Source organism: Pseudochaenichthys georgianus, chromosome 13, assembly GCF_902827115.2.
Source record: "Pseudochaenichthys georgianus chromosome 13, fPseGeo1.2, whole genome shotgun sequence".
Taxonomy (NCBI): Eukaryota; Metazoa; Chordata; class Actinopteri; order Perciformes; family Channichthyidae; genus Pseudochaenichthys; species Pseudochaenichthys georgianus.
The window spans coordinates 32,610,777-32,625,276 of NC_047515.1; the positions used below are offsets into that span (position 1 = coordinate 32,610,777).

At 40.1% G+C, this 14,500-nt stretch overlaps 1 protein-coding gene across 1 annotated transcript; it reads right to left on the minus strand.

Moving 5' to 3' along the window:
- Positions 1-1,936: 1,936 nt before the first annotated feature.
- On the minus strand, positions 1,937-14,147 carry bace1 (beta-secretase 1). The gene is made up of 9 exons (XM_034097215.1): positions 13,279-14,147; positions 9,035-9,123; positions 7,488-7,704; positions 6,853-6,990; positions 6,635-6,769; positions 6,398-6,499; positions 5,557-5,706; positions 3,856-4,027; positions 1,937-3,483 (listed from the first exon to the last, which is right to left on the minus strand). The coding sequence occupies exons 1-9, from the start codon at positions 13,612-13,614 to the stop codon at positions 3,245-3,247; spliced, it is 1,578 nt and encodes a 525-aa protein (XP_033953106.1). The 5' UTR covers positions 13,615-14,147; the 3' UTR covers positions 1,937-3,244.
- Between the last annotated feature and the right edge of the window lie 353 nt (positions 14,148-14,500).

Genomic DNA, 14,500 nt, shown 5'->3' on the forward strand with positions numbered 1-14,500 from the left:
AGTGTGAACAAGAGACTATGCAGAAAACAAAAAACAAAAACAAAACAAAGAACCAAAACTCTAGATTATTTTAAATGTATCAATTTCTCTTAGAAACGTAATAATCTCACAATATTGCCTGATTTTTTTCCCTAACAGCCCTGATAGCGACAAGTCATGGAATGTTGCTTTCTTGAGTGTCTGGAAAAGCACATTTCTCTGAGTACTATATTTCCTGCGAAGCAGTAAAACATGCTCAACAGTTTCTGGCTGGCTACAGGGTATACATTTTCCGGTTGGATGCTTTCCTATTATACTTAATGTATGATTGAGACTCTCAGTTTTTTGTGGATTGCAAACAACTTTAAGGTGCATACCGCCACCGACTGTACAAGAGTGTGTATCACCACAGCATCCCATCACCACTTGTGGAATTATACCACTGTATTTACGTTGTTTTAAATTCTTCCAATCAATCCTGTTTCACTCAAATACTTAAGAATGGCCTTCCTGATAGCTCTTACCCCTCACCTTCTGTTCCCAGTATCCCCATCAGGCTCCACTCCCTTCCTGCCTCTCTGACCCTGTCTCTTAGTTTTTCCCTCTCTGTTTTGTACATGTTGCAGTGTAATATGATGTGTTCCACATTTTCTTTCACTTCACACCCCCTGCATTCTTCAACTTCACTTTTTCCCATCACAAACATTGTGCCGTTTAATCTTGTATGATCCAATCTGAGTCTAGTGATGATGATCTCCTTCCGTCTGTTCCTTTCTGTATAGATCTTTATTATGACTGATTTCTGTAACTTGTGGTATCTCCTCCCTTTCTGATCTTCCTCCCACCTTTTCTGCCATAATACGCTTCTTCTTAATTATTACTTGTACTTCTCCTTTCCCAAGTGAAACTGATATTGCTATTTCCTTTTGTAACACATATTTTGCTAATTTATCAGCATGCTCATTCCTTTGAACCCCCTCATGTGTAGGCACCCAGCATAACTGCACATCTATTCCCCTCCTCTGAAGTCTCAGTAAGCAATGGTTGAGAACAGTTATTGTCGACTATATGCTTTTCAAAGCAGATAGCGAGTCTGTGCGTATCACCACCCTATCAGGTCTGACCTCTTCAACCCATTGTAGCCCAATAATTGCTGCTATTTCTTTAGGGGCGCTTGCTATTCCTCCTTCTATTTCACATGGATATTTTAATGGAAATAAACTTGAAATGGAAATCTATTGAATTTTAGACACATATTTAAATAAAATGGAAGGTGAAATAAAATACAAGGAAATAAAGCATGTTTTATTTGTCGACTGTATTTTCTGGTATTGATTCAAGTCAATAGCTCACGACCTGGAAGGTGTAGAAGAAAAATCTCAACTTTTGAATGGAACACTTTTTAACTTGCACAACTTTATTAATTTTAAAAATAAGGGGGGATTAGAGTCCAACAATAAGATGTGTGTCCTATTTGTACAGTCCAGTTATTATATCTGGTATAGTCAATGGGTCACAGTACATTAATTACATGTCACTTGTTAGACGCTTTTATCCAAAGTGACTTACATACTCAATACTGTGGACAATCCCCACAGGAGCAATTTGGGGTGAAGTGTCTTGCCCAGGGACACAACGACATGTTGACTGCAGTGGGATTTGAACCTGTGACCCCCTGATCCGAACACCAACGCACAACCCACCACTGCACCACATGGCTCCCGTGAACGCTATTGGAAATAAATGATCTTTTCATTACAAAAACTGCTGAAATTTCACATCAATATATATTAATATAAAATAGGTGTACTAAAATACAATAAAAAAAACAGGTGTGCTGTACTTTTACATTTACTTTAAACAATTAAATTGTAACATTCACTCCATCAGATGACAGTCTTTAAGCTAGTTTTCATGGTTGATGTTTCGAGGGAGGAAAGGAAAATCACACTTCATGTTACAGTTACAATAAGTACTTTATTTATTCCACAGTGATGCCAGCGCCTGACAGATAAATATACAGTTTATCAATGTACAGCTTGCTTTGAGACAATACACACAGTCCCTTGTACACATACTTAATGTTTTAAGTGTTTAACATACTTTTGGCTGGTTTCCTTGTCAAAGCATATATGGTCCCCATTGAAAGATGTGAGTTAGGTTGTTTCTGTGTCTGTGAAAGAAGCCCTTTCAAAGTTTCGCTCTGTTAACATAATGTGCTGTTACATGTGCAATCATCTGATGATGCTGCAGCAATATAAGCAATGTGTTTACTGTGTGTGTGTCTGTGTGTATGCATGAATAACAGATCTGGAATGCAATACATTTTATTTACAATAGATACATTTAAACTATCAATATAGGAGGAAAACGTGACATCTTATTTTGTCAGTAGTCTCAGATTCACACCAAGCAAAACTGATCTTATGAAATAAATGCTGTTACAATCTGATATTTCATCAACTGAACCTCTTTATGCTTACTTAGTTTGCAGTGCAAAATGATTTGCTGGCATTGCAAAATAGTGTGATTTTATAGAAGCAGTAGTATTTTAATTTTCAGTATCATCTTCATTTGAATAAATCAGTGTATACCCTTCAGTGCAGCCGTGCACACATACAGGCATGCTCACACATCAACTTTCAATCACTCATAATAAGCCACAAATAGCAGATCTATACACACACATATAACCATACACTCACATTTTCAAATCATACCATAACAAAACAAGTCTAGATTCCAATCTTGTATTCATATCCAGGATGTGTTTCGTCACTAAGCATTGCAATGTTTGTTAAATTATCTGTTTTGTCCTTATTTTACCTAAACCCACCGAGTTTTGAGCTCTTCAAATGTTAAGAGACATCAAAATTACAAATCCAATCCATCTCTGTGGTCTTTTTTTTAAAACACTAAAACAAAGATTTTTACCAGGATTTTTTCAATTTCTTTTACCCACCCTTCGCCAAGCTGTTTCTGCATAGGTAACTTAAACAGGCAAAGTTGATGCTGACGACACCAACTTTTTCCACCAGTTAGTAATGGCTCTAGTTATCCTCAATTGATCTGTTCACTGTGCAATCACTGTATGTCAGCCTTTTTCTACACTTTACATATTAGATTCCTGAAAACCTCTTCAAAGTTCTGTTTCAACAGCACCAGCATTCTGTAACAATGCTCATATTTTACCCCACAATCCACCCTTGCCTGCGTTTCAAGTGTAGGTCTGCACGACTCCGTTTGTCATCTTTCTTCTCGCCCTTTACTTCAGGAGCGATATGTCGTCAGCAAAGTCCCCGTGTGGGTAGATGCAGCGGGCGAAGCGCCACTGGCACACCATGAGACACAGCGGCAGCATGAAGAGAGCGCAGATGCCCGCCATTATGTAGGCGATGGTCATGAGAGTGGACTCGTCCGTCTGAGGGATGTTGTAGCCGCAGTCCTTGAGGTCGACGCCGTGGAACGGGCCCTCCACAGAGGCTGTGCGAAACTCATCATGCACTACGAATGACAGAAAGGGAATGTAAGTATTTTTTGTACTTACATTTTTATTTAGTACAGATAAAAGATATAGAAGAAAGATGCATAATATGATGAAATACCAACTACCATTTCAAAAAAGAAATTAAAATAATAACAGAAAATAGTAATATTGAATAAATACACAACAATAAAAAGTCAATAAGATCCCTTCAACATTTTAAATAACTAGGTTGACTGTCTTATTTAACCAAGGAATTCAAAATGTACTATTCCATATAATCCCACTCTTTGTTGGAGCTTATTTTTTGCCAATTTCATGTTTGGGTGTGCCACCTTGTCATGGTTTGTGACAAGAAATTTGTTTTACAATATATTTTTTAGAAACCTCACCATGGCAGGTGCTGACTGCAAAGCCGATGCGTTTATTTTCTCGGTCGAACACCACATAGAAGCCTTCCATGATGACAGCCCCCATCACCGTACCAGTGCTGGACTGGGACACGGCAAACTTGTAACAGTCCTCCTCGGCGGAAGCCACGTCCTCCACTGGCCGCAGGTATTGCTACATAAACAACAATGAAAATTACAAATTATGTCAATCTTTTACAATTCCGGGTATTTATGCCATTGTTATGTCTGGGGCCTTGAAATGAAGTGCTAAAAGGCTAAAGAAGTTGGGTACTTGCCCACTTTACGCCACAATGAAACTAAATGTGTTGTTCTTTTAAAATATAAAGAAAAAGTGCTATCATTACATATGTTGTCCACCAGAGAGCACTGACATGTGCTTTTTGTATCTTGAAAATGCCCCTATCAGTAAAAGGTTTAGTCAGAAGCCTTTATCATAAAATAAGGTATCTTTATCAAATTTTGTTTTAATTAAATCTATGAGATAAATACATATCAGATGTTCAGACTCTTTAAACTCTGAGTGATTACAGTTCCAGCCATAAATATTCTGTGTCATCTTTGTCTGTAATTTCCTTATACGTAGCTTCAATGTACATTCAATATGTGGTGTGTAACCTGCTATATAAGAGAAGGCAAGAAAAGTAAAAACTTAACTCGAGCGTTTCAATCTGCTGTCAGCTTCAATGTCACAGACCTCCCACACATTTAAAGCACCTCACTTCTAAATCCCCTTGTCACATCTTTTTTATTCCACAACCATCAAGGTCTTTTCAGTAGCTTTGAATGAAAAACGCTTAATGACTTTTCAGAGCTTTCTGAAAAGCTTTAGAAAATACATTCAAAGGGAATTTTCTCGGAAATGTGGTCATTATTTTTTTCCTCATGGTACCTTGCCATGCTTTCATCTTTTGAGACTACATAAAATAGTCTGGCTAAAGGATAAGAAGACTGATTGTGAACAGACTTCCTGAATGAGTGCAGAGGGGAATAACATATATATGTTTCAGTTATCAGGCAGTCAGTGTAATCATCATAGACCTTGACAAAGGATGTACGTGACTCAAAGCTATGTACAATTATTTCAAATTTCTGAAAAATACCAAAACCTGAGTGGTCAAAAGTGCAGCCTACGTCAGAATACTGGGTGAAATGTTTTCTATCCTGAACAAACCCACATGTCTAAAAGAACAAGAAGTGACATGAATCACGCTGTCATACAGAAGCAGACACAGAGGCCGATAAAAAATAAAAAGTACATTTCCATTTCAATTTCATCTACCAGGTCTGATGAATGTCAATCTAAAATGATGTAAAAGTGGCATAACCTGTATGTGATTTAGGACAACTCATGATGTGAAAAATTGCCTTGAACAGAATTGTAAAGAGCAGATTTCATGTAGTTTGTGCTCTTTACACTGTGTGAAAAAAACAGATCTTATTCACACCCGCAAAGAACCGAAAAAGAGATTTTGGCAAATGTTGCCTGCAGTGTCACTATCCTTGCAGGCCGAGAAGGTGAATCCAGCACTTGTTTCCAATCATGAATCAAGGTAAAATGAAACACAGTAGCTTCTGAGGATTTTAAAATAATTTCACTTGAGAAATATAACTTCATATGGGACAAATGTTATATCCACACATGCAACAAGATTGAGCTTCAGTAGAGAGACAGTGTAATACCTGCGGCAGGATGGAGATTCTGAATGACTGGTTGTGGTTTTCACTCATCAGGTAGAGGGAGATGACGGGGAAGATGTGCCAGGGTGTAGTACCAGCCTGCCAACACACCAGCTGCTCCCCCAGCCAGAACCCAGAGGGAAACTGCTCGGTCTGAAAAACAGGGTCCAGAGGTCATTCGTTTCTTTTCCCAAAACCGCTTATTACAAATCAGGCTCATGTGGAAATGAGACTGGAGGTAAGCCAAAGGTTTGTGGGGGAAAACATTTTTTTTTTTTACATATAAATCGTTACTATCTTCTACAATTTTGACTACAAAAGTATGCCATTTGATCGAAAACAAACAAGGATTTGCAGAAATGTAAGCAAACTATCAGAAATATAAGCAAACATATTTTAATCCGACTTTGAAATGGAAAACTGGGAGATACTAACATGTCTTAGATTCTTTAAATAAGTGTATCTGATCAGATCTTATTATGAATCTAAGATGTCCTGCCCAAGGCCATGCTATAAAAAAGTGAGAGCATTCTTTAAAAATATCCATTAAATATAATATGAGTCTTGAGCATTTCCTTGTTCAAATCACAAATCAAACCTTGCTTTTAATCTGTAATTCATGTTTTGTTTTATATATTTTAAGTGTGTTTTAATTATGTTTTATGATTTTTACTCTGTAAAGAGTTTCTAGAAAAGTGCTCTATAAATAAAATGAATTATTATTATTATTATTATTATTGTATTGTCTGCTTTCATGAGACATCTCAAGAAATTAGTAATGACCAGGAAATCAAAGCAGAGTCATGTAGATATGAATATAAGGTTATCCATAGCATTGACTGACCGAAGAAGCTGCTTCAATAGCCTTGACTGCAGCCTTGAAGACTTTTCTAGGCAGTCGAAGGTTAGTGGTGCCGCTGTCCACGATGCTCTTATCATAGTTGTACTGTAAAAGAAAAAAGATCACCAATTAACAATGTCCAATTAACAATGTCCAATTAACAATGTCTTACATTTAGCTGACATTTGAATCATTCTTACTTTAGTTTTTGCTGTCGTCTATCAATCCGCCACATCTTACCTCTTTACAGTCCATGTTCAGATCCTGTCCGTTCACCTCAATGCGCACGATGATGACCTCATAGTACCACTCCCTGCGGATGGGAGTGTACCAAAGCTCTCCCACGTACAGGGACGGGTCCACTACTCCGATGATCTAAGAGCATAAGGAAAAGTTAAATCCAGTCGGGTCTCCCAATACGACATTAGATGATTTGTGTGTGTTTGTGTGTGTCTCACCATGCTGCCACCAACAGTAGCGCTACCCAGGGAGTCGTTTTGGGAGAAGCCTGCTCCACACAACTGCAGAGAGAAGAGGTTGGGAACACGAGTCTGCCGAACTAGAGAGTCGAAGAAAGGCTCCAATGTCTCGTCAGGCTGTAGAGAGAAAGAGGGGGGGGGGGGGGTGAGAGATAGCTTCATTTCTGAATGGCCAAACTGTTTTTAGTTTCAGCTTTACATGTCGATAAAATGGAGCAAACCTAATTCTTCCAATCAGTAAACAGTTTGTAATTTTTGTCAATCACAAATTTGTTTCTTATCACATCTTCCAAATGTCAGGTTGAACTGGAGTTGTCTAAAAATATATCCCACATCCAATGTCTTCATTCCATGTCATCAGGGAATACATGTAGCCTAGTCATTTTGACTTTGACTTTCTTCTTTATATAATGTCCAAATATATATACAGTATGTCACAGTTGTAAAAATAGAGAGTACTCATCTATAAAAGCATGGTTTCTAGGCGATGAAATTGAATGATTTGACAACCGAGGTGCTGATGTGTATGGTCGGCCCTGTGCTGCTGAAAAAAACCTCATTCATGGAGAGATATTTTTCTGATTTTCATGAACCAAGGGATACGCTGCTCTTACCCGGGCTATGTCGGCGTAGGCCAGTCCCAGGATTCCCTCCCAGTTGGATCCGTTGATGAAGAAGCGATCTGACTGGGTGATGGCAGCGATGTTGGCGCGCAGTGTGGCGTTGGGGCCGTGGGGGACGGAGACCAGGTCCGTTCCCAGCTCCCCCTCCCAGCGACCCTGCGTGTAGGGAACATACACACTCCTGCCCTGATCACGGTACGAGCCGGAGCTGTCAATGAGTAGTGAGATAACAGAGTGGGAGAGAAATGAGAGGGAGTTAGCGTACAGTGGAGGGGAAAGAAGAGGGTTTGGTTTTGAGGGAATATCATATGTTTTTATTTTTAAATGACCACTCAGTTCAATACAATTAACAAGGTGGACTCCTTGTTAATCGCATGTTAACATAATCAGTGTAAAGCTGGAAACAATAATTAAAAAACCACATTGGTGCTCTAATGCTGCGTTCACATCGGACGCGATGCGATGTTTGGGGGCGGTTCGATTACATGTAAAGTCAATGCAGAGACGCGGACAGACGCAAATTCGGTCCGACGGCAAGCATGAAGCGGTGGACGCGAATTCCGCGGCGCGATTGAGGCGATTGAACGGTGCCGCGTCAAACGCGAGAGTTCAATTTTTTCAACTCGAGCGTCAAATTCACGTGACGCATTCTCGCGGAAGCCAATTAGCGGTGAGGATCTCAGCCTGCCGTCACTGACGTTCAACCAGAAAACATCAGCCGTTAGCTGTTAGCACACAGAGCTCACAGCTCCTCGTATCTGTTCAGAAACTGGACAAAAGTGAAACAAGTACAAACCACAGACTGTCTGTGTCATGGCGAATACAGTCGCTGGTTTATTTATGTCTGTAGGCCGTTGTTATGAGTGTGGAATGAGCATATACAACGTTAGCTTAGCCTGGCCGACCCGATCTTCATTCAGAAAACAAGCATTTTAAAAGGTTTTTCGCCTGCCGTCTGTCTGCAGACTTGTCAAGCATTAATTCATGGTTTTTACTAACCGGTATCAGTATATTGTTACTTCGGCATCATTTAGAAACGTGTATTACAATTTAATCACGGTAAAATATGTTCATTTTGTTGTAGTTGTAGCTCCCGAGCCAGCGCATCTTGTTTGAATGACGCGAGTAAACACAGCTGACAGACGCAGTGAAACTCGAGCGTTTAGAACGATGCGATAGGAGCGATTAGAGCGAAGCGAATATTCAAATCGTGTCCGATGTGAACGCAGCATAAGAGGATATTCAGGTGATAAGGTGAGCGGGTGTTACCTTGGTTGGTGATTGGCTAATGGTTACACAACCCAAAGAAACGTTATAATAAAGTGGCCAAAATCTGATCAGCTCATTTTCAGGCAGGTTTTTATATACATGGATCCGGACAAAAAGAGAGCTAATCTTTTTTCCTGAAACTTTCAGAATCTCTTTACACATGTTTATGTATAAAATACATGAAAAAGGGGATTTTGCATAATAGGTGACCTTTAATAAAATGGGGAAGACGTAGGACTGTATATTTTATTCCTCGTGTCTCTACTCACAGTGAACGATGGTAGTATCTGCGCAGGAAGGGATGAGCAGCAGCCCCCACAGCAAAGTTACTACTTCCTGTGTCCACCAGGATGTTCAACTAGAGGGAAGAAAGACACAGATAGAGAGACAATTATTAAATATATGCAGTGTGCGTTTATTTACAAAAATCAATACGTTTGTAAAACAGACGTTCGGGTTACATTGTGAAATTGATTAGGTTCCATCTCTGAAGGGCAAGTTTAATCATCAGTATCTTGGCTACCTTGGAGACAGACATTTGGAAATATATTTCTGTGAGGGGTTTTTAATGTCTGCTATTGATATCTTACTATTGATATTCTACCTTTTTTATATATATTGGCAGTCCTACAGGCCAATGTTCTCTTTCACAGGAAGTAGTCAGCGTCACATCACACAGATTTTCATTTTTCATCTGTCATTCTCGGTATCCATTTCTCTTCCCTTGTAGTGTCCTGTGCTGTTTCCTGTTGCCCTATGTCCTTCTCCGTCCCCTCTCTGCCTCCACTCTCACCCCCCACTCATCTCAGGTTGCTTTTTGTACTCCCTCTCTCCCCAATCTCCTCCTCTCCTGTCTGCATCTCTTTGTGAGTATCATATTTTGCGCCATCAGTCAAAACAGTTAGTGAATGTGTGAATGGAGCCCGATGGCAGATGCCGATGAAGAAAAACTCAAGTTTATATATTATAATGTAGAAATTGTGAGAAAATAGAGACGAAGCAACTTTTATATGATCAAATAATGCGTTAAAAAATAGGGAGAGAACTGCTGTAAACAGTTACTCTCACACTGACACTCTCACAGTTACTCTCACACTGACACTGTCCAATTGTTGAAAAAACATGTTGATTGCTCATGTTTAATCACAGACAATGGTAAATGATGTCCTTAAAGTCTGCTACCATTAATCATCTTCTACACATGAAATTATCCATACCTACAATTGGAAGCTACCTATGTCAAATGATTTTTCGTTCTGTTCTTTTTTGATGTACTGCTGCTTTACACTATTTATCTGGTGATATATGTTAATGCATTCCCAATTGTCTAGTTGTAATTGAGTTCAATCAATGCATCAACATTGATATGGTTGTATTCAACATGTACTCATGTGATTTGTGTAAGGACATACTTTGCTAATATACCGATTGATAAATCAAAGGGACTATAGATAGACAGTTTGCTACAGAAACACCATAACAGATGAACAGACAGGCGGTCAGATACAGCCACAGCAAGCCGTTCAATAATGGATTGGCTCTTTAAATATCCAGGATAGTGCTACTGTCTCAGGGGCTGGGCCTGAAAGCCCAGGATAAATACGGACTCTGTCTAACAAACACACACATCTCAATGATATCACACACACAAGCCTGCATATGCTGTTTCTACTAACACCTCTACAGTCAAAGTGTAACAACGCTCAACACACCCTGTCTTCCTCTCTTTGCCAGAAATGTGCGGACTGCTTTGGTTGATTCTGTTTCCCTCACACTCACACACACTAAAGGCTCCATCTTGACACACTGAGCCTTCACGTCTTCCCCTGTCTCTCTCTCTCTGTCTTCCTGTCGTCCCATCTTTTCCTGCCATTATATCTGCCCTCCCGCCTTCCCTACGGAGGATAAATCATCTAGTGTTTACCGGAACACATCGTATCTGAAAGTTACTGTAAATGATTTGAGATCGTTTCAACAATTTTGCATCTACCAACCATATCAAAGGTTATACAAAGCCTGTATAGCTTATGCAATTACGATAATTTCATTTCAATATCATTTACCCAACAATTGATGCATCAATGTATAAAAAGCTTTGTTTATCTTGATGTAGGCTCTTTCATAGCCATAAAGATATTCTGATAATTTGATTCAAGATGCCTTAATACTCTTTTAGGGCCTGCTAATGGTTTATCTCTGTGTTGTTATGGTCATGGATATCCTGACTATTCATTTTAATGAATTATATGATCATTGACACCTGACTAGTGTGTTTCTGCTGGTTGATCTGGAGTGGAGACTGCTGTTTTTGCTACAGTTAAGGTCATGCTTCAGTTTGACATATGAAAAAAGGGTGTGGCTTTCCTGGGATCCTCAATAATTTCAGTATGTATTAGAGACCTAGAAACCTAAATGTATTAATCAGCTTCATATGATGAGCAAACACATTTTATTGCTGAAGTTAGTGCAGTTTCGTTTGCTAAACCTAAATTTTTCAAGCAAGATATTTCTGTATTTTTTTGTCATATTGACTTAATTGTCTCTAAGGCAGAAGTCATGTGACTGGTGGTACCTAGGCTCCTATTGAGTGTTGCAGGAATGAGTCCTGAAACCCACAAATGAGCTAGCATTTATTTTTGTGAGATGCCTGAAATTAGGCCTGTGGTTAATACAAGCTAAATCGATATTCATGTTTACTCACCAACATAAAATATGTCACTAAATACCCCCAGGTCGGCCTATGTTGACGTTATGTCAAGTCCCCTGTGTCGGCTTTTTCCAACGCAAGGGGGGGGGCCTTAGCGTCCATTTTCAACGCAAGGGGGGGGCCCTTAGCGTCCATTTTCAGCTTTCCGGGATGTCCATATGCTTCTATGGACGCTCATGGAAGCACGGCATTCGTTTGTGTCGGCTGCCCTTAAAGGCAATGTGAGCGTCCATTCTCATTGGATAACGGAGAATTGTACACCCGGAAGTAAGTATTCCCCTTACTGTCAATTGATTTTACAGTGATATCTGCACTACTCATCGACTAAAAAACACCAGATTATCCTTGTTAATTACACAACATTGATTGGTTTAAATTGTGTGCAATGCTTTTGTATTTTTCCCCTTCGATTCGGAGAAACAAATATTTTTCGGAGTAACCGATGGCAGAAGACACTACACTACCCAGAATCCCCAGCTATCGTTTGGACTACACCATTGCTTTTTGTCGAGTGAGCCCCTGTGATGCTTTATTCTGGGTCAGCCTAAGAAAATATGTCATCATTGCACCAGTCAATTGACACTGTATGATTTCTGCCTGTATTACACCCTCTGGCCCATACACTCTTTGGTACACATCCATAGCAAACAAAGATACAGCGGTTCAGAGAATGCCCTGAGCAAGGGATGGAACCCAGAGCACAAACAACACAACACTTTGTCCGTCTTTGCTGACCAAACTCAACCTCAAGCACTATGCCGAAACATGAGTGTCTCTCAATGGAAGGTTCACCTCCACTTGTCACTCTCCATCCCTCTCTCTCGCCATTGTGTTCATTCATTTTTTCACCTCCTCCCTCTTTCACCTTCTTCTCCTCTTCTACCACCTCATCACTTTCTCTCTGTTCCTCGCCCTCTGGGTGCCAGCCTGTACACCACAGCTGCACTTGGCTGGCACTCCTCACTCTGCAGAATTAATGGTTCCATTATCTGTCTGTATCGTCCGTCAGTTCTTTCTCTCTCACACACACACACAGGCCATCTGTCACTGCAGGGCCAGCAACATTATTGCAAATCGCACAGTACATTGGACAAACGCATCCTCTACCACTGACTTGTAATGTGCATTCCCTATTTACAGTAACTACAGTATGTATATCTTACATTAAAAATAGCCTGTTACAGTAAAGTACGACAATATTGATATACAGGGACATATACAGTACATTGGTTGTCAAGGTGCGTTATAAATTCAAATTGATGTCACCTACCATTCAGTTGCATTGTATAAAGTCAACTGATGGAGAAAGAATGGGAGTAGGAGACCAAAGATTAAAATTGCATTTTGAAGGAAGAGACTAAAGAAAGGACAACACAGACTGACTAGTCACACTGAAAGTCATCTTTAAATAACAATTCATTTTTTTTTTTAATGTACTTGGTTTCTTCAAAATTAATTTGATTATAATTTATTTTTACTGACTGTTATCTCATAGTTAGACTATTAATTGACTAACACTAAAAACTGTGCAATATATTCTTTCATTTTCACTACTGTTACCTGTTATCACATACTTCTATGCATAAAAAAAAAAATTGTTGCTGTTTTTAATATTTTATTAATGCCTCTTAATGAACATTTTCCCTGTTTACTTTTGCTGTAAGAATGTTCATTTTTCATCTGTGGGACTTATAAGGTATCCTGATTTTAATGCTGATGTTATTATGGATCTGTCAAGGCCAAAAAGTGTTTGCAGGCTGGAGCTTTGACAACATAATCTATCATGTCACGTAAATAAACCTATACCTTTTGCGGAGGAGAGCCAACAGCCATCTCCACGTAGTATCCTTGACCAGACTTCCCACGCAGGTTATCAATCATGTCCACGAAGGTGATGCTGCTCGCTGCCGCTCCTCTCCGCCTGCGCGCACTGCGCTTCGCCGCGTTGCCGTGCTCGCGGTACGCAGCGGCAGGTGGCAGCGGCGATGGCTTCTCAGCGAGAGCGCCTTGTCGCAGTGGGACGCGGATTGCGAGAGGCAGGCCCGAGGCGTCCGGCGCGGATTGAACGTGGCTGAGCAGACACAAAGTCGTCCACATAAACAGACCTGTCAAACAGCGAGGCTGTAACGTCGACCCCTCCATGCTGAAGCTCGGTTAAAGATGTATTTTCGGTATGTTTTGGTTCTGACCTATGGTTCTGACGCTCCGCTCACTTTGACGTCCAGTCTGCAGCAGCACGGCAGAAGAGATCAGCTGGCAATGATGCTAAAACGACGGCTAAAACCATGATGGCAGTTGCACCACAAATCACAGGGTCACTTTATGTCCTCTGGTTTTCTTACCGTTTAATTGTGTGGAAAACACCTCGACAACGTTACGTAACATAGTTGGAAATCAATTCACTATTTGTCAAGAAAGGCAAATGCTCAGTGTCACCGATAACGTCAAGCTCCGTGCTCCGTGCTCAGTACAAACCGCAGGCCTAGGTCGTTGTTGCCGCACATTCTCATGTCAAACGAGCAAAACCATTGTTGGTTAACAGGCAATCCGGAGAGCTTCAATAATTCGCATCCTTCCGAGACATTCAGTTATCCGCCTTCCAGTCTTTCACCTCCTCCTCCACCTCCATCCACCCGCTGCATCCCCCAGATCTGAGAACAGCACAACTGTCAAGTTACAATGTGAAACCGCACGACTTCCTGTATGCCTTTTCAAAATAACACAGAAATATAATTCCTTTATTTTATCTCATGAAGTCCCTAAGTGACACACACTGAACAGTCTTTTGGGTCTGGGCCAGGTCATGTGATTTTGTGTTCCCATAATAACACGTGTCCAAGATCATAGGGTTAGGGTTATGTCCCTGTAAACACATGGGACATTTCATAAGCTTGTTTATTGTTGCTAAAGATAAGATTCAAGCCATTTAAGAATTATAATGCTTACATAAAATGTCCTCTGAAACCTGTTGTGAAAACATGTATTGATCAAATGTATATGAAACAAATAACATTAATGTGACATCAAT